This window comes from Stegastes partitus, unplaced genomic scaffold (genome assembly GCF_000690725.1).
Source record: "Stegastes partitus isolate 25-593 unplaced genomic scaffold, Stegastes_partitus-1.0.2 Scaffold263, whole genome shotgun sequence".
Classification (NCBI taxonomy): Eukaryota; Metazoa; Chordata; class Actinopteri; family Pomacentridae; genus Stegastes; species Stegastes partitus.
In genome coordinates, this window is record NW_007577994.1 from 473953 (window position 1) to 494936 (window position 20984).

Here is a 20984-nt window from a genome sequence, read left to right on the forward strand (position 1 = left end):
AGAAAGAGCTGCTAATAATGCAAGACAGGAACGGTGGTAGAACACTGGTAGCTGTGTGTTAATATATTTGTTTTACAACTTCACACATTTAGACTAGATCTTGTGTTGAAGTGTGTTTAGGTCTGACACTGTCCCATAACGCAGGATGTCACTTTTGATTTTTTTGGCCAAATCAAACTGAAATAATGTCACTGCTTGAGTATTCTTTGTAATCATTATTAATAGAATAATCAGTTTTCTAATCTGTGTTCTATCAGCTGCAGTACCAGCAGTGTAAACAGACTTGGCAGCAAATCAGGACCAAACGTATAATAACGAATTTTTGCGATTTCAGCTGAATGCGTGTCGGGTTCCCATGGCAACGAGATGCATACAGTGTGCCACCTGCACAGCTTCATTCGGTGGTTTTAGTAACGTACAGCTCAACAGGTTTGCAAATAAAACATCTTCCCTCAGCTGAGAATCTGTTTAACTGTCAGGAAAAGATTTGGTTAAAGTCAGACGCTTCTTACAGCTGATTTAAATCCTTCAGACCTTCTTCAGACCAGGTTAGCTCAGCAGCAGCAGTTGCTATGGTGATCCAGCAGGTTAAAAGAGAGCCACCTTCATGACGCTGAAAACGTTAGGCTCAACATCCCTCGTTAACCCATTAATCCCTCTTTGTAGTCCAGCCGTCCTCCAGCAGGACGATGCACCTGCTTTAGAATGACTCGAGGAACACGACAATGAGCCCAAAGAGCATTCACGTGGCCTCCGAAGTCGCTACATCCCATCCATGAGAAGGCCTCGTCTCACAACCCGCAGGATCCAACCAGGGGTTGATCAATGTGGCTTATTAGTGATCAAAAAGACCAATAATTGATCAACATGTTTAATAAAAATGAAACTCTTGTTGTCAAATTCTAGAATAACACAAACTCCAACACAAAACTTCACTAAAATGCACTTATTTGGGTTTAACATCTGTTTAATCTAAAGAGAAGCTTTTAAAATTCCTTCATTGTTGATTGGCTATTAGTCGTGGCGTTTAGCCAATCAGATTGCACGGTGGGCGGGGCTTAACGGACACCATAAAATGGTGACCACAGGTAGCGAGAAGCGGCTGCATCAGAGCCACAGTATCAAATGTTAAATTATTTTTATTTACAACTGCTTTTAAAAATAATACAGATAATAATAATATTTAAAAAAAAATAAACAAAAAGCTGAATATCGGATTCAATAATCAACTGGTCGACCCCCAGTGTCAGTGTCCCAGAGCTCCCAGTGCGTCCAGAGCTGCATGACAGGACCTACACAGCACTGAGCAGGTGGTTTTCATGCTGTGGCTGACGTGTATATCAGATTAAAACATCATCATCAATATGCCTGCAGGGCCAGTTTACTTTGAGAACGACTACTGTAGCGGTAATATTGTGTAATACTCAGTCAATGGACGCTGTTTATTTTGATTCACGGCGGCCGGCCCTGCTAAGAATGGATGACTGTAGTGTTGAGACACTCGTGCCGAGACAGGGACATGTGGAATGACATTTTATTGCGCGATTAGTCATTTTTCAGACAACAAGGCTCCCCCAACATTAAAACAAACAGCAATGTACAAAACAGCACACCCTTTTTTGTTGTTTTTTTTTTTTGCCATCAACGGAAATTTAATAAGGTAGTGAGAGTACATAACAGAAAGTAATGGAGTGTAAGGACGCGAGTTATGATGATGTCGTTGAGATGTATAGGATGAGCTTGATGTCAAAGCCAAAGTAAGCACCATCGTCATGTAGTCAGGAAAAGGCCATATTTCAGTAAGAAATATTCTAGAATGGGCGAGGAGAGGTTAAACATGATACAAGAGGGTTTTGTTATCACAGTTTTCAGACATTTTTACCAACTAAAAAAAAGAACAATATCGGTGTAGCACTACTTTATCATGCAATTTACTTTAGTAAACCTTCTGACACACAGACAAAATATACTTCAATAAGTAGAACTCAATACATCTCTGTCCAGCAATAGTCACAAAGCCTGTAATTTATACTCTTTAAATGTGAGATCCCTATCAAAAATAATATGCAGATTTTTATTTTTCTTAATATATCTAAAGTGCAAGTATTTATCCATTTTTATTCAATGCTTTCTGTAAGTATAAAATACAAAGGAAAAAAACAGCAATATGTTTTTCCTGTTTACATGTTATATTTTTCTGAAAGGAAGAGCATCATATATAACAAACCATATATATATATATATACACACACACACACGCCACAGATAAAATATTTTTGAAAGATACAACATATTATCTCATATGGGGATGGTAAAGGGATTTAGACCAAACGGTGACATGGGATATGTTCATTGTGCATTGACCCCACCCCTTAAAATCCAGGATCCATTTCCCAACATCTTCAAAACATTTGAAAGAACGTCTTTGTAACTATACACAACAGTAGCCTTTACAGTCTGCAAACATGATGGACCCTACTAGTGTGCAAACAGAAGACGTGCTGAATGAGCTCCTCTGTCAGTGGTTTGTGATGAGTCATATAGTGCTTGGCTTTGACCAGAGGCTGCGATTGGCTGTGAGATTTAACCAGGAAACTCTGAATGGCCAATGAAAGACTACAACACTGAAACCAGGAACAGAGCACATTTGGTTGTCTGGACCACCTTCATGGAAGTCTGTTTTCAGTCGGTTACAGATCGGTGGCGGAGGCGGGAAGCCGCCGCCCACAATTCGCGTGTGGAAGTTTGCTGTTAATAAGTCGTGTACATGTGGCTGTTCGGATGTGGTCAGAAACATGAATAATCTCCCCGCCGAAGCCGGGAGGAACAAGCAGACAAAGTACCTACAGCTGCAGCCATCCTAGCAATCTGACTTTGCAAAGCCACTCGTGAGCTTTATTCCTCCTCTGTTTCTGTCAGTCACCGTTTGTGAGGAATGGTCGGGTTAGCTGTCGTCTGAGCAACAAAAAAACAGAAGCTCTTTTAAATAAAAATCTGACAAACGAACACTGCAGCTGTAACAGACAGAAGGCAGTCATGATTAGGGATTGCTACGATGGCTACCGCTGTGTATTAAACCAAAACACCACTCTCATCAATGCTAACAGCTTCCGTGCGCCATCGCTCGTGTACGCTGAACTTAGCCACCGAGGACGGCTCACAGAAAACAAGATGAACAACATCTGCCTACCATTTTGCATTTGAGTCCCAGAAACTGATGACCGTGTAATGTGGGCACAACATGGCTGCAAGGTCACTCCAGGTTTTGCTGTGACACCGTTTGAGCTCTCATAAAACGAGATTTGATCACACTGTTTTCAGCAAAATCACAAGCGCCCTCTTCCTGCGTAGCTCCAGCAGAGCTGCGACCCAAAAAATGAACAAGTCATGTTTCACAACAGAGTCGCTCTGCGCTGAAAACACGACCGACCCGGTAGCACCTTTCGATTACAGTCTGTAACAAAACACGTCTTCTAATCGTTAAAAGAAAAAAAAAAGTGTGCGTTTCACAGAGTGAGGCATCCACAAAGTGAACTCTACGAGCAGGTTCAGCCTCTCCTTATATTTGGCCATAAGAGAAAAAGAGAAAGGAAGTGTTATATTTCCAGTCTTCATGTAGCATGAGCCTCCTGGAGGCCTAGATTCAATCAAGCTAAAGCTCGAACACTTTGGGGAATAAGTTCTGTGTCACAACAGAGTCCAGACTGGCGTTGAACTCAAGATGAACTCAGATTGACCTCAGATGTGCTTTGCTGGGCACATAGTCGTCGGTGGATTGCACGTGTGTTCAATGGGCTTTTCTATAATTCACAGGGCAGTGTGAGGAAATACAGTCGTCTCTGCAGGAGGGGAAGGAGATTTCCTGTTCTTCCCCGTGACAGAGAGTAACGTCCTAACTGGCTCTGTGTAACAGCCGTGTCAGAAGGTGGTGGTGGTGGGCTGCTGCTGGTGAAGCCCCCACGGTGCAGCGCCAGCCTTCATCTGGCCTCTCACCATCACTCTGAGACAAACTTGGGCCAAAAAAAGTCCGGCGTGAAACAGATGGGATTTACTGGAACGTTTTTTTTTCTTGACTCTGTTGCAACAGGCGTGACCAATCGAACACAGATCGACTTTTAAACTTTTTTATCCGTGACACCAGTTCTCTTTTTAGCCCAGGTGTGGAATTCTGCGTCAGTCTAACCTCAGGTCTGGCTGGACCGGGCTGTAACTGCCACGTTTATCTAGCGGAGGCCTCTAAAGCTGCATGTGTTTCCCTGTCATGTCAGCTCGATGCTACTCCACTGAGACCAGTCGTTTCAGCTGCTGTAGGCCGTCCTGCTTTGAACGAAACTGATTAATCAACACTCGAAGGTCGTTGAGCCTAAAGGTCAGTGGGGTCAAAATGAAAGGATGGACCGAGTATCCTAAGCGACGCGTACAGACAGCCTCTGCTGCACAGACAATGAGTCAGGGCCTTTTTCTATGCTTTGAAGCTCGAGCTGGGAAAGAGAAGCAGATCTGAGATCAGCCCACACCAGAGAGAAGGATTTTGATCCTCATTGTAAAAACAACAACAAACTCCTCTGTCCTTTGGCTCGGCCACGGCGGATCGCTATCGCCCGGCTCAAGTGAAACCACAAAAAAAAAGCGCCAAATCGCAGTTCACCTGTCCGGCGATCGACAGTCCCAGGCGAGCGAAGGGGTCGCACTCAGGCTCCAAACACACAAGGTTCCTGGCGTCTAATGACAGGAGGCCTTGTGCGGCTCTAGACACCATTCAAAATACTTTAGAGGCCTCCCAAACACTCAGATAGCAACAAGAGGCCTCGACAGGGGGAGACTGTATGTGTGTGTGTGTGTTTGTCAGCCACCCCTGGACTCAAGATACTATTGAGCTTCGGTGTAGGCCACCGCTGAGGGCTGACATGGAGACAGTCGGAGGCTGTCGACTGTGTGTGTGTGTGTTTGCAGAGGAGGGAAGAGTTTTTCTCTGGGGTGACTCCGCAGGGGAACGTACAACACCCGAACTAGTCTACGCGCACTGAGAGACGGACAAGGCAGCCTACTGGTTTTACAGAATGTGACAGGAAAAAAAAAACAAACAAAACCTCACTACTAGTCTGACTTCTTTCACTTGGAGCAAGTGCTTGAGAAGAAAGTCTTCACATTTCGGAAAATATAATGCAGATGCATCAGCCTCGTCGTCATGCTTTCAAACATCTACTGATCACATAGCCTATACATTTTTTCGTCTTTTTAATAGTCTATACACGTGATACAATGCCACGATTGGCACGTACACAATATTGCACACTAATATGAAACGTCCTCCACTCGTCAGCGGCTTCGTCTCTGGCTGGGAGGGAGAAACCTGACGCGTTTCGGACAACACAACGTGGAGAATAAAGAAAAATAAAAGAGCATCAGAATAACAATAATGCAAAAGTGACATATTCTGAGCGGCGAGGCCCCCAAGGAGCGATCAAGGGGCTGTAGCACCATAAATAGAGATAGACACTGCCTCGGCCCTGCATCGACGGGCCTCTACATCCACTGGACTGCACTCAGACTGACTGCATGGGACCGGCCGGCTGGCTGCCTGGCTGGCTGACTGCCTGGCTCCTTAACAGCATCCATCTCAGCTCTGACGAATAACCTCAACCAGGCGCTCCTGATTTAGTTTTTTTTTGTTGTTGCTGTTTTTTTTTTGTTGTTTTCTTTTTTTTTTTTTCAACATCATGGTGCATATGGTGTGCAAAGCCACCCGTAACATCCTCCATGCTTACAGTCGGCGCCGCCACCGGCAGCACGTCCTGGGTCCGACTCCAGGGAGACACTTCTCACTCTGTGGGAGGAAACCCAGCCAGGGGAGCTGCTGGGGATTCAGGGTCCAGGCCGCTGTAACACTCTGAGCCCCCCCCCCGCCCCCCCAGCACCTTCTAGCCACTCCCACTGTTGCCTCCCTCGAGCTCCCAGCAGCCTTTCAGCGTACTTTTGGTGTTGCCACGCATGCTCCATGCACTGCAGGGCGTGAACCCACAGCCCTGGTGAGTATATATTTCTGCCTACATAACAGCACTCGTAAATGAAAACGTACAGCGGTCGAGGTCACAGACCATCCACGTGAGAACACGTAAACGAGTGGAGTGTATAAGGCACGGGTCGTAATGACGTCAGAGAGGATGCGTTGCCTCGCCGCGCGCTGCGCTGACGCGTCGTTTTTTTTTTTTAGTTTGTTTCCGCGCCGGGCGCCCCCACAGGTGGACCTCATCCTTTAGCATCCCCCACCCCCCCCCAGAGGAAAAAAACAACAAAGAAAAAAACTTAACCCACAGAAAACGTGGGTATCTTAATAAGGATTTTTTTTACAGCTGATTCACAAAATCATAATTAGTACATCTAAGTTAGCACTTTTTTCATTTAAGTTTATATGGACATGGTGCAAGAGGGTTGATATTCAATAGAGTAGCTCAGAGATAGATTCAGACTATCCCGCTTGTTTGAGGCGCACAAAATAGGCTATTTAGTTTTGAGTCTCAACCTTTCCATAATGGCATGATAGAAATGCTTCCGATAGCCGACTACATTTCCGGTCAAATTAAAGACTATAGCCTACTTTGCCAACTTCTTTTCAAAACATGAGCCTACACGCATGCTGACAGGAGTTTACAGGCCTGCTTTCATATTTATTCTGCGTACCTTTATAATAAACTATAGGCCTACATCTGGTATCAGATTTTGGTTTCATAAAGTCCATAATATATTCTCTTTGTGCTGATGTCAAATATTCGTTCTACATGAAGACTGTCATTTTATATAATAGACCTCTGGTTTTGTTTTTGATTAAATCTTAGTATATTACCAGTTTGAAAACATTTAAACATTTTTTTTTTCTCGAAATAGCTTTGATGTGTGCAAAATCTGTCGTTGATAGAGATATAAACACTCTGTTCATTGTCATTTAAATCAAGTAGGAAACAGTTCATATCTTACAGTTCAATCCTTGATAGCAGCGGCTTACTGTTACATGGGTGGTAAGTGGGGTGACATCCAGTCAAATGAGCGAGGAGACAGCAGAGCAGCTGTCATGTCTGTGGAGGTTGTGTGTGTGGGGTGATTCCCTTGGAAATTCTCGTTCTATTTTACAGTTAAAAGTCTGGTTTTTCTCTCAGAGTTCAGGTTCGTCTCGGTTGTTTCGTCTCAGCTCGTCCCTACATCCGCGTCAGTCGTCGTCGCCGTCATCTCCGCCGTGCGGGCCCTCAGGTAGCAGTTCGGAGGCCCGCTTCTCTCTACTCCTCTCCTGGATCTTCCTCATCTCCTCCGCGTATTTACAGAAGGTGTTGCCGAATTTGGACCACACTTTGCAGGGAACCGTAATGGAGTTCCGGTACGTGGGCTTCACCTCGCTAACCCGCATGAAGACCCCGTACTTATTGGAGCCCACGTCGAAGAAGAAGCGCTTGTTGTCGACCGTGAGCGAGGTGCCCTCCGGGAGCTCCGCCGGCTCCTCGTCCACGCCGTAGTCGTCGATGAGTTTGGCCAAAGCGTCGCGGAACTCGATGAGCCCCTGCGCCGGCAGAGCGATGGTCTGGCCTTGCGCGCTTCCCAATCCGGGCCCCCGATTAACGGTCTGTCGGATCCTCAGGAACCGCCCCCTCTGGTTCTCTTTCAGATCCATGTAATATTTCCGATTCTCCCGCACCAGGAATTCGCTCTTGAGCGCCCGCCGGGGCTCATCCTGCACCATGTCCGGGTTGGTCGGGCCCAGCTGGGCGTAATGTTCGATAAAGTCCCCGAGATAATCGCGGAACTCCACGGCGACCGACATGGAGAGAGTGAGGCGGCTCTTGTTTCCCCCAGCCCCGACCTCGGCTATCTTTAGGAAGCGGCCTTTAACATTCTGCTTCACGTCAAGGTAGAAGCGCTTGTTCTGGATGTCGACGCGCTTGGAGGCGAGCTCCTCGGTGTCGTGCTGCAGCCGGGACATGGCGCCCATCGCGCCCGGAGGCAGCGAGCCGGGGCCTGCGGTGGGCCCTCCGTGGTCACTGCCACTGTCTCTGTCCGCCATGATGCTGCCTCCCTGCTTTACCTTCCACCGTCTCCCTCTGCCTGCTGCAACCTCGACTGCCCGTCAAACCGCTCCGCCGCTCTATCGCGAGAGGAGAGGATGAAAAAATGAAAGTAACTGTAGTCGGTGCTACTGTAGTACTCGGAGCGGGCTGCGTTCAAGACACCGGCGCTGTTTTTGCAACGGTTTCGCAGGATTCTCCTCGCAGCCTTTAAAGTGGCTTTATGTTGCCAGAGAACGTTAACCCCCACCTGCGTGAAACACTGCAGCAGCTGCACAGACACACACACACACACACACATGTTGATATATAAATAAATATAGAGTCACATGAACAGAGAAACAGGCAGGAATCATCTTCACACTGAACTACATGTAGATCACACCTGTGTGCAGACTGTCTAAAGCACAATAACACCCACCGCACGGACAGACGCCTACCTGCCGGTTGTCGGTTCGGGTGTTTCAGCACCGCGGACAGCTGTTTGGGGGCTTCAGCACCACGGACAGCGAACCCGCTCAGTCCCGGCGGAGGCAGCCAGGAGGTGGAGCAGGGATTTGTGAATGAGTCTGTGTAGGAGTCTGAGGCTGATTGTCTGCGAAGCATCATGAATCATTACCCTGTGATTGGACTTGGCTCCTGTAGACACCGTTTGTCAATGAGGGGGGATTTGTGAAGGGTTAATCAGCAGGAAAGTGGTCCAAAGTTAACCGTCTCTAAAAGAGAACAAAACAAACTTTGGCAAGTAGTCAGGAAGAAGCAGCTGATTCACATCAATCTGTAAGAATCTGAGTAAGACAGTTTATTTATACCTGCACAGATGTTACTCAAATTGATTTAAAGGCAGAGATAAAGTAAAACTGAATTATTTAACTAAAATAATAAGCAAAGCAATACAGACAAGTTAAATAAAGTTTCACCATAACTATTTAAACTGATACAACAGCCAAATATATATAGATCTAAAAGATGAAGTATCAGCAACAATAAAAATGAAACAGTAGGATTAAAATTAGGTAAATAAAAATGCAGATGAATAAACGTTCTGGTGCCAGACTTTACGAAATATTACTGATTATTAAAAGTAGCTGAAAATAGAATTGGCTTTACCTACTTTTTAAAATTCCTACATTTAGTTGTGAAAAACAGAAATATTTAGATCATGCCTGTACATTTAGTCTACATACATGGAGGCTGGAATGTTTAATTTTATTTTGTAGCTTTAGAATGAAAACAATTGCAAGTGATCTGGATTTAGTGTTCTCAGTCATTTAGTTTCACAATTAGATTTGTTTAGTGACACAAACTACATTTATTTTCTTCATATCAGTTATTTTTCAGGAGTTCTGAACTAGTAAAACTTGTCATATGTGATGCTTTCCTGCTTTTCTTCTGCTCTAAATTGTGTTTAGATTTTGGAATTTCTTGCAAAAACACGTGACCATGTGCGCTTGACATTTTTCATTATTTCGTGGCATTTTAAGGACAAAACAGTGAGTCGATCGCGGCACTCTGTAGTTTAATTGGTAATGAAATAATGTAATAAGTGTAATGTTTCCTCCTATAACGTGAGCATAGACGTAAGTTAACAAAATCGTCAGAATTTAACATAACAGCCGTGACAACAAATAGGACGAAAATGAAAAATTAACTGCCTGATTGGAGAGAATGTTGAATATTCTAAATATCAGTCGGTAAAATCTGAAAAAGGAGCACCACCTATATTTAACAGCAATCACGTATATATAATTTATAGACCTGCTCTGTAGAGAAATCCAACTAAAAAGTTGTACAACATGTGAGAAAGTGTGCACTGTAAAGGGAAAGGATGCACAGAACAATCAGATTCTGTGTATGTATGAGGAGAGTGACACTGATGTCGTGATAATGACTGAAATGTTGCCCTAAATATATTTGTGAATCAGCCCAGTCTTTTCCATTGCGATGCGAGCGTATAAATCAACAGATGGGACTCGACGGTACCCAGGAGAACCGCTGGCGATGTAGAAAAATTAGAGAACCTGTGAGAGGAAATCTGGGTCAAGAGTACAAAAGCATGTAATAACAGGAAGGACGAGTGTGTGGCTCAGATTAGCAGCCTGTATTTTAGCAGAGAGAGCTGAGAGTGTATCATTAGAGGGCAGCTGGAGTGACCTCATCAGCAGCCAGCTGTAATGCCTGAGTGTCGGGGCGCCAGCAGCAGGAGACCCCCTCTGAATCAGGGAGGCTGCCATCGGTTTTCACTCCCTCTCGCTTTGTCAGCAAATGATTTGCTTTCAGGGTTGATTTGGAAATTCTTAAATTGTGTGAGAGGCCTTTGAGGGGTTCTGATGGATGGAGCTGAGATGGATCGGACCGGAAGGGAAGGATTTAGTTCTGTATTTATAAGGTGCTTTTTAATGTATTTATTTAGTATTTTACCCCCACTGCATTACCTTTTGCAATTTCTTAACTTCTTGAAACACAGCTTTTGTCTATTTTATTCTCTTGTACTCATTTTTAAATTAAATGTACAGTCGTCCTCTAATGTTTTCCGACCCTTCTATTAAAGAAAAGGCAACATTCACAACAGTCCCTCAAATAACTATAAAATGAAAAAAGTAATAATAAATAAATAAAAAAGTGGCCAAATTATAATTTAGTGAAATAAGACATTACTTTTGAATTGCAGTTGAAAAGGATAATTAAAAAAAACAAACAAAACTGTCCCGGACAAATTAGAGCACTTTGCTGATGAGCTTCACTGATTCACAAAAAGTTATGAATTAAAATATATATTTTTAAAAACTTCCCTTGGAGAATAATGAGACGTTACCTGCTTGATTGAGGAATGTGTTGAATATTATTAATGTCAACAGATGAAATCTGACAAAGGATTTTGCCATTTTGAGACGTGATTGATGCTGATTTTATTTATTGATTTATAAGGCTCATATGTGTTTTTTTCTTTTAAACAGCCTTACATGAGCTGATTACTGTCTTTTCAGAATAAGTGTCTCATTTTCAATCACTTCTTAAAGTCCATTTTATTTGTCTATTTATTTCCTTTTACCCTTCTTTAAATAGTTTATTTCATTATTTATTGAATTTGTTTACAACAGCAGTGGTGAAAACAAACAAACAAAACTTCCTGAAGAGAGTCATGACAAGTTAACTGTTTGATTGGAGAAAATATTGATGATTAATATCAACAGATGAACCCATTTTATTTGTCTATTTTATCCTCTTTTGTCCTTTTGTTTAAATGTATTTATTCACCTACTTGTTAATTCATTTATAAGGCTCGTACTATTATTTTTTAACCCCCTTACATTACCTCATTACTGTCTTTTCAGATTCAGTGTCTGCTTTCTTATCGCTTCTTAAAATTAGTTTTGTCTATTTTTTTTAACCCCTTTTTACAATTTATTCATTTATTTATTTAATTTATTTACTCTTATTAGATTTTTTTTTTACCCTTAATTGCCTTTACTTGCTGTTTTCCATCATTTAATTTTGCAGTATTGGTGCTTTTAATGTTTTATTTTTATTTTTTTATTATTTCTCCTTCTGTTGTTCTTCTGGGCTGTCTTTTTTCTGGCCTGTTGAGGAAACAGGTTGTAAATTCTCCTTTTAAAGTTGAAATACAGATTAAGTTATTCTTATAAGTAAAGCTCTCAAGCTGGACTTTCTTTCAAGCTTTAGGACAATTCAGGTTTATAATTTTAGTTTATTTTACCTCCAGCTGCTCTTGCTTTAGTCGACTTCTCTGTGTTAGTAAATAAAAGATTTACTTGATGTTTTTGTTGTGATCTAAGTTTCCTATTTGTGTGCCGACATCTTATATTCTCTTAATCGGCTGCTTTGTAAATTCATACTTTGCTGTAATCAGAGTTTAAATAAAGGTTGAATGAAGGAATGAAATGCACCTTCAGCTGCAGGTCCACTGATCTAAACCGTCACCTTTTGCTACTGAGCAAAGATCAAACCTGCAGGTTTTATTTTAAGCAGCACTTCTGTCTCCCTTTAAAGCAGATTTACTCTTTAACTTGATGTTTTGTAAAGGCTGCATGCAGGGAGGAGGCTGGCAGTCATTGCAGCAGCCTGGTTGTGGCCTTCAGTCCATGTGAGGCAGCATGTGATCGGAGCACTAAAGCTGTCAGGTCTGGTCCCTCCTGTGACCTGATGAAATGGCTTCTCATACATTTTCTTTATCATCTCATTCATCTGGAGTAAAAAAAAAAAAAGAAAAAAGGCCTGTCTACATGTCCTCTGCATGACATTATATTTATGCCTTTGTGTGGATGGACAGTGAAAGGCTTCCTGACCTCTAACGAAGGGCGCACATGGGCTCCTGACAGGGAGGCAAATCTTATGAATGGCTGCTGGTAGCAGGGAGATGGAGGAGGGGATACTTGTGGTCACCATGGGGGGGAAAAAAAGACTCAGCATATTCTGCAAAGGTCTCATTTCATTGGTGGAGACGCGTTCAATGAGGAGAGGAAAAAAAAAGTGGTTTTATTTGGGTAGAATCTGTTTCCTCCATTAAAAACCCGCAGTTTGTGGTAACCACGTGTTGCCACTTAAACTGAACCCGAGGCAGCACCAGTGAACTGCAGTGACAGTGGGGAGGTTGTCAGGGGCTTTTTTTTTTTTTTCGGGGCGGAGATGTCTGAAGTGTCTCCTCGCCATGCTGAGGAATCCATTGAGAGAATTTCGCAGCGTTAGTCATCGCAACAACTATCCGCAGTGTGTGTAGTAGTCGCCTATAGCCTCTCTTTGCACCTCTTGCACCGGAGGATCCACAGTGGGCGCCGCGCAGGGGCTGGTTTGGCTGCAGACGCACACTGTGCAGTGCGTGCGTGATTTTCCTTCCACCCGCAGAGGTTTCTTTTCTTTCTTTCTTTCTTTCTTTTTTTTTATTTCCTTAACGCACCGGCATGGTCAACACGCCGGCTGGCTCCGTGGCGCTGCTGGGCCGGTGGGTGCCCGGGTCATTAGGGGTGTTTGCGCAGGACGTGGCGAGCCGACGCCAGTGACCGGGCAGGTGATGTTTGCTCACGTAAGCCGCTCGCGTTTGATGAGGGGCGCAGGGGACGCGGCTGGAGGGTGCGCGCTATTGCAACGCCTCACCGGATGAACCGCCGATGTTCCTCCTCGGTTCTCTCTCTTTCTTTTTTTTGTCTTTTTCTTTTTTTTAACACAATCTGCAAGAGTGCGATCGAAATAAGTGGATAAAGGATCCGATTTTTTTTTTCTTCCTGCGTGTGCGTGGTATCTTTTCTTGTGATTCCCCCAGTACGCGCAAGAAGCCGCTTTTTTTTTTTTTTTCCATCCACAGAGGCAATGCGCCCACCCATGCGATGCTAGCCTATTAGCTGGAGAGGGAGAGAGAGAGAGAAAGAGAGAGAGGAAGAGAGAGAGAGAGAGAGGTTTCAGCCCTGGATTCGAGAGGAGGCTAATTTACGAGTCTTGTTTTGCCTTTCAGGAAAAGGGGGAGATCAGAGGGGGAGGGTGGCTGGTGAAGGAGAATGCAGCAATCACATTTTTAAGCATGCACAAGCGGGCCGTTCCCGGTTCCTAGGCTGGTGTGTGTCCCCCCCCATCCGACGCCAGCAGCCGTATGGGGAAAGCAGCGGCAGACACAGATGGCATGGACACTTCCACAAGGTCTGCCGCTCTGCCCTGCCCGCTCTGCCGCCGGAGCCCGTTCGCCGCCGTCTCTCTCTTCCAGCTCGCTCCGCCGCCCAGCAGCACTGCAGCACAGCACAGGCTGACGGCATGAGGCTTGATCCAGTGCATTTCTCCATGCTGGTCATCGGGGTCTCCTTCGCCTGTTACGCCCCGAGTCTCAACTCCCTCCAGGACCAGGCGTACCGATCCGCCGTGGTCATCGAGGGCGAGGTGCGCTCCTCCCCGGAGAACGTCTCCTCCCGGGAGCCCTACAGTGTGAATGTCAAAGTGCTGGATGTGTGGCCCGTCAACAGCGGCGGCCTCGAGAGGGAGCAGCTCGTGACCGTCGGGGACTTCGGCTCCGAGGCCCCGTGCACCACCGTGGAGAAGGACCACAGATATATCTTTTTCATGGACCCCACCGCCGAGCCTTTGGTATTCAAGGCATCGTACGCCCCTGTGGACGCCAGCGAGCCGGAGCTGAAGAAGGATGTGGAGAGAGTGCTGTGCGAGGACTGCGGTAAGTTTTTTGAAGGCTTCCCCGTTTATACCTGCCGTGCACCATCATCAGGGCCAACCGGAGCTGCCATGGTGATGTAAGGAGACCCACTCTGCGCGTGCACGTGTGCAGCCCCCATACAACAGTGTGTTGTCAGACATACATGCATGACACCTCCATCCTCCATAACCCGGTCACCCGTCAGGAAATGAGTCAGGAGATGTGTGTGAGAGATCTGTGGATTCAGGAAACTTGCCCGGATTCCTGCATCATCGCATCAGTACATGAAGTAGCCAACATGTGGAGCTTCAGGGTGGAAAATCAGCAGCTTCTGTATCTATATGTGTGTGTGTGTGTGTGTGTGTGTGAGGCCCAGCATGTGATGGGGATCAGGCTCTCCATGTTAACCTGCTTTCCAAACTCCGTATTTGTTGCCTTTAAGATGTCAATTCTGCTGCTGTTTTACATCAGAAATCGTGGCACAAAAAAATTCCCTGACAGTGCCGGCGTTGACTGCAGCGACAGTATGTGGGTGGTGGTAACAGTTCAAATCTCTAAACTTGTTGCCAGTGCCTACCATGTATGTCTAAAATTGTCCTTTTTGTTCTTGCAGTGTATCGAGCAACACAAACTGCTGTAGCGCTGCTTCACAAGAAGTAGCTCAAACTGCAAGAGCAGGTTTAACTGAAAAGCATGACACAACAAGGAGAGGCCCGGGATAAAGTTTGATGCTTGTGCACTTTTTCTACCTTATTTTTCTCTCAGACAGGAAAAGAAAAATGTCAGAATTTCTCTCTGTAGTTCAAACAACACACGGATCACCTCTGATTTATGCATATCGTATCTTTACTTAACCTGCTCGTTGCAAGACTTCTTTTTCTTCCCTTAAAGACAGCACTGATTCCTCGATAAATGATCTTTATTATCCGTTCTGCCTGTGCTTTCAGGAAATGCTAAACTGCCTCTGAGAAGATGCATCTACAATTTGTGGCATCTTCTTGTCCTGTGTTTCCCCTTTCTGCACAAACAAAGAGAACAAGAGAGTTTTAGTGTCAAACTCGGGGACAAAACCTGTTTTTCTGTCTTCAGATCCAGAATTAGCACGAACCAGGAGCATCTACAGTATCAGATCCTTACAGGAACCCAGATGTCTCAACAAAGGGTTCATCCGGCGTTTGAGACGACAACGTGACGTTCTATTTTTACCTGCATGACACGCTAAAATTATCGAGTCATTTATTTATGACAGCGCCGTTGCAATCAGTCTAAACACATTTTCCGAGCAGGGATAAGCTCAGGGGAGGAGATGCCCACTTATGAGCCGCATGCAAACACACAAAGTCATGTTTCCGTCACGTCGGGAGACATTACAGCGACTTACCTTCGTGTTCTGGCGACTTGCCCTAATCTTAATTATAACCATTAGTTCCCTGCTTTTCGTCCCCACAATGTGAGCGTGTGGATGGATGTAAGTGCCCACATGCGCACACTTCAACACAGCAAACATACAGCGAGAAACACAACCTAATGAGACACTTCAGAGTGTGGGGTGACACTACAGATGCACTGTGGCAACCAGTAATCTCCCAAGATCCACAGAAAACCAGTCTCTTTGTCTAGCTCTGATTTCTAGGTTTGATCGGGTTAATCTGCAACTCATCTCAGAGGTGAACTGCTTAGAAATGGTCATGAGATTAAATTAATACTTCTTTGAGCAAGTAGTAAGCTTGAAACCTTTAAAAAGTGAAATATCTTGAGGTGAAGTTGGACGTGGTTTCTAAAGAGCAAACAAATATCTCATTATTAACCGTCTCTTTGCAGTTTCCATACGTGTCCTCTGTATGCTCCGTACATCTCAAACCGTCAGTAAATGAGTGTCTCAGATTCATCTCCCTCTGCAAGATGTCTGTAACAGCTCATTGGCAGGACTTCTCCTCAGTTGTATCTCGCTCTCCGGCCACGCTGGCACTTTTCTTCGGGTGGATGCAGTAACGTCAGCGTAAGCCGGTGAATGAGCTACGACCGAGCAGGACTCGGTGCCAGAACTCGGGCCGGAGATGTGCACGTAAAGATGCTGCAGAAGGCTTTAATTTCAGATAGAAGTCATTGCAGCTGGGAGATGGGTTGGTGAGGGGCGTGTCAGCAGACACACACCCTGAGCTGAACCAATCCAAAAGTAAGTCCAAACAGGCAGCCGGCCAATCGCAGCCAAACTGTTGGAACACCCACCTCTGGTCACACACTCCTACCAAATCTCTATCAACACCATCACATTATAGCAGCGGCTGTCGCCTCAGGGGCCAACGCAGGATCTGGTGTTTCACTAACACCGTGTAAAAAGCCAGTTTTGCAAGAGCTTGCAAGTCTGGGCCTGATAATAGTCGAAAAATATGTTTTTAACGAGTGATTTTGGTACCGTTTTAAGCTAAATCTGTTCACAGCAAACTGGTAGCAAGAGATCCATCTCTCCTTTATGAGGAGGAACACTGCAGCTGCACAGTTCGCTAGGAAGGACGCAACTTATGACTTTATTCTGCCACAAGAGAACATGTGAAAACTCGAATACAAGCAAGCATTTACTAGCGTTTACTGTGTATTCCAGTTCAGCATCGCTTCTATTTGTCTACAAAACAATAAAATCAAAGAATTAGCTTCCATGCTAGCTACATTAGTTGGCTCACTTCCCAATTTTTCCAACCTACCCGCACTTGTCGGACTGATACGCTGAATTTTTCAGACCTCTTCTTGTTTTTTCTAGACTACACTAATATGTTGAACCCACAAGACAACGTTTGCTGTCGCACCGAAAAATGACATAAAAGCTGCTTACAGTCTGAAGGCTTGATTCCGACTTTGCACCAGCGAATGTTGACATTTCAAAGTTAGAAGACCCCTCGCTGGGAGAGGAATTATGAGACAGTAAATCATTTTGCGCCATAAAAGACACGAGAGCCATCTTCCAAAAGCACAGCCAGCGTTGATTAAATGGAGCGAGCAGCCAGCCTCTCTTTTACTGTTTGTATGTTATTGAGCCTGCTATGCTACTCCAATAAGCTCTGAGGGCTGTATCGAGATTAGAGGTTAGCGAGCTATGTTGAGCCTGAAGTTTTCAGTATCATGAAATCATCTCTCTTTTGACCTGCCTATATCTCCATGGTAACTGATACTGTGGAGCTAGATCTCCATGGTAACTGATGGAGCTAACCTGGTCCAGGTTATGTTCAGAGATTTAAATCGGCTGGATGGAGCGTCTCCCTTTAACCAAATCGTTTCCTGACTGTTATTTACGAGCGATACAGATTCTCAGCTGAAGGAATGTGTTTTATCTGCAAACAGGCTGAGTTGTGCGTTGCTAATATCGCTGAATGAAGTCGTGCAGTTACAGCATCGCACACTGTAAATATTGTGTTGCCATGGGAACCCGTTTAGTTTGCGGTGCAGAAATCACAAATACGTTTTCGTGTCCGGCTCTGATTTGCTGTCAAGCCCGTTCACACTGCTGGTAATGCAGCGGATTGTTCTGCTGGTATTTATGACACAGAATATTCAATCAATAACATTAATTTCGCTTTGATTTGGCCAAAAATTAAAGTGATATCCTGCATTATGGGACAGTGTCAGACCTAAATGCACTTTAACACAAGATAAGGCTTAAATACATGAAGTTTAACTTTACCGTTCAGCTGTCGGTTGGAAATCAGCGGCTCCATCGGTAAAATCATACATATGAACACGTTTAACAGTTTTCTACCAGCATTTCTGTCTTGCACCATTTGCAGTTGCGGCACTTTTACCGCCATAAATTTTAAAATTTCTCATCGTTCTCCATTAAAACAACGTGTTGACTGAAGCAGCTGAACGCGATCGTTTCATTTTGGATGGAAGAAGAGTCACATGAAGCGTTAAACGTCCCTTTTTACGTGAACATAGTCTGAAGCAGAAAGTCTGAGTTGACAAAGAAAGTTGAAAACCACCTTCACGATGCACGTAATCTCCGTCCGGGGCTTTCGTTTTTTGTCGAGCCGGCTTACACAAACAAAGCCCGGCTATGTCAAACTCGTACACCCCTCTGCTCTTTCCCCACTCCAGCTCAGCCCACACCTCTGACGCAGCTGTTCTTGGGGATTATTTACATGGAACTTTCCCAGAATCTGCATCGGTCTCAGTATAAATAGGTGCAACTTTCACTTTCAGCATTTCACATTAAACTGTCTTCATCAAGGCTGCAGATGTTGGATAGAAGATCTTTGTTCTGTCTCCGTTGAGCTCAACCGGCCTTCACCGCCTCACTGATCTGTGTGGACTGCTCACACTCTCCTGATTTAAAAAAAAAAAAGTACAAAACCAATCCTATCTGACATCCCAGGCAGTCTGCAGCGTAATGTAGGTCTTCTCTGATCATTGCTGTTGGCGTGCCTTTTGAGATGCATTGACAGTTTCTTCCTAAAATAGCTTTATCTGATGCCCAAACATGCTCCTGTCACTGATGCTCTATCTAATGCTGCATACCTCGAGCATCACTCTCCCTCCACCCCTCGTTCTGAATCTCTCCCGCTGCTGTAGCCGGACTGACTGGTTCAGCTTATTCCTGCCCTTCTGTCAGTCACAGAAACACAGAAAGAGATGTTCGGCTTTGAAACTACCAGGAGATGCCGCAGTAATGCTCGCCGTAAAACCTCATCAACAACAACACCGAGTTCTGGAACAATTTTACTTCACCTGGAATGTTTGAAACTGAATTTAGTACGATTCTGTAAAACAAAAACGTTGCTTTCTTCTTGTTGCTGCTGTGTTTAAAACATTGGTTCTCATTCATGTAAGAATAACTTAACGTGGTTTTAGGAGAAATTATGTGGCAGAGCAACATCATGGAAAAATTTCCTGGAGTGCTGTTTGTTACAATCCAAAATCAAAACCGGTGCTCACCGGTTCTATCTCCAAATCGATCCAGTTTTACACAAGTCATCACATAAAGACATCAGGTCTTTACAGTATTATATGATACAGAGAAACCCAACTAATTCAAAGATTCCCTTTGAGCAGCTCTTTGGCGACAGTGGAAAAGAAAAACTCCTTTTTAATATTCTGGTAGATTAATCGTAGCAACTGGACTTGCTTGCTACGATTAATCTACGAGAATAACCATGACCTGGATGACCGAGAATCTTCACAGACTCCCTTTTAATAGAAAGGAACCTCCAACAGAACCAGGCTCAGGGAGGGCGGACGTCTGCGTTGACTATAAAAATGCACAAATTCAGGGCGCTGTGATAGCTCAAGCTGGTTGAGCTGGCGACCCCATGTACAGGGGCTATAGATGCAGCAGCCATGGGTTCGAGTCCCACTCATGGCCCTTTCTTGCAAGTCCGTCCCCCATTCTTCTCCCCCACTTTCCTGTCTCTCTCTTGGCGGTCCTATCTAATAAAGGCAACACCTAATCCTGACCCATAAAGGCCAAAAAATGCACAAATTCTGAAAATTTTAGGAGACCAAGTTGCTCACGTGTCTTTAAACCAGGCGGCTGAGGTTCGTGTCTTGTGTGGGATGATTATCCTTCGACGTGGTTGACTTATTATTCTGTTTATTTAATATTATGTTGAGTTGCAGTCTCTGTTTGGTTAGGTTTAGGCACTGAAACTATTTGGCTGGTGAGGTTGGTACCTGCACATCAGACCTGTGAGGACAAAACACAAACTACAGGAGGTTCAGTCCATCTTAAGTCATCAGTGACCTTCTGCAGTGACCTCTGATTTGCTTGGAACTGTTTTTGCTATAAATTAAGAATATTGAAATCGTATCTGTGAAAATAATCTCAGCGCAAAGATGGAAAAGACAAAAAAATAAAATGAAAAATCCAAATCAACTGAGAGAAAAACGAAATGCTGGGAAGGGAGAGCTTGTCTCCCAACTATCCCTTCCGACCAACCGTAAACTGTTTTTACTATAAATTAAGAATATTGGAATAGTATCTGTGAAATTTTAGTTCGATATTAAGTGCTTTCTGAAATCTTAAAAATTTCCCGCCGACCAACCTTCGGCACATTTTATTCGCTCGCTGAAATTTGAGGCTTTTTGAACAACAATATGAAAGATAAAAGCCTGAAATGTTCACGATTATTTCTCATTCGGCCACTGAGTCACAAGTATTTATAGTGATATAAATCTAGTGATTAAGTAAATAGGTAACAGCTCACTCTGATTCTCCAGTCTACAAAGTGAGGCCTGAATACTACTGGACGTACCGCTTTGAAACACCAATACTACAAATCTGCTTGGATTAGACTGTCTAGTCATATTTCCGTATTTCTGTTAAAACATGTCACGCCTGCTCCATCAGTTATGAAAGTTCAGCAAAAATAACTATTTTTTCCCCATTTTTGTGACCAAGTATTTCACATTTAAACGCATCCCGCATGCCGTGTTTCATATTATTGTGACATGCGGCTACACGTGGCTCAGAAAATACCACTTTTTTCATATTTCAACTCGCCCATAATCACAGTTTATTTGATCTACTTGTACAGTGTTACTGTGACAATTCCAGGCTTTTATCTTTAACAGTCCTTCAGATATTGTTGTTCAAACTGCCTCAAATTTCAATCCACAAAAAAATCTGAAAGTGGGTCAGTGGGCAATTTTTAGAAAAATTGTATGTTGGAAAATATTGGATGTTTCAAGCCAAAATTTCACAAATATATATTTTTTAAAAAAATATTCGTAGTTTAGGACAAAAAGGTAACAGTAAGCCAGAGAACTTAAAACAGAAATTGTTCTAAAAAATA

At 44.1% G+C, this 20984-nt stretch overlaps 2 protein-coding genes across 2 annotated transcripts in view; one reads left to right on the top strand and one right to left on the bottom strand.

Annotated features, from left to right (window-relative positions):
* Positions 1–1518: 1518 nt before the first annotated feature.
* purab (purine-rich element binding protein Ab) lies at positions 1519–8083 on the bottom strand. The gene has a single exon (XM_008282203.1). It carries the CDS (start codon positions 8048–8050, stop codon positions 7205–7207), a length of 846 nt encoding a protein of 281 aa, XP_008280425.1. The 5' UTR covers positions 8051–8083; the 3' UTR covers positions 1519–7204.
* A 5728-nt stretch (positions 8084–13811) lies between these two features.
* The window catches only part of nrg2b (neuregulin 2b), a 65946-nt gene continuing 58773 nt past the window's right edge, over positions 13812–20984 (top strand). The window contains exon 1 of the mRNA XM_008282204.1: positions 13812–14223. Within this exon, the coding sequence (XP_008280426.1) occupies positions 13812–14223 (412 nt within the window). The remainder of the gene's footprint in view (positions 14224–20984) is intronic.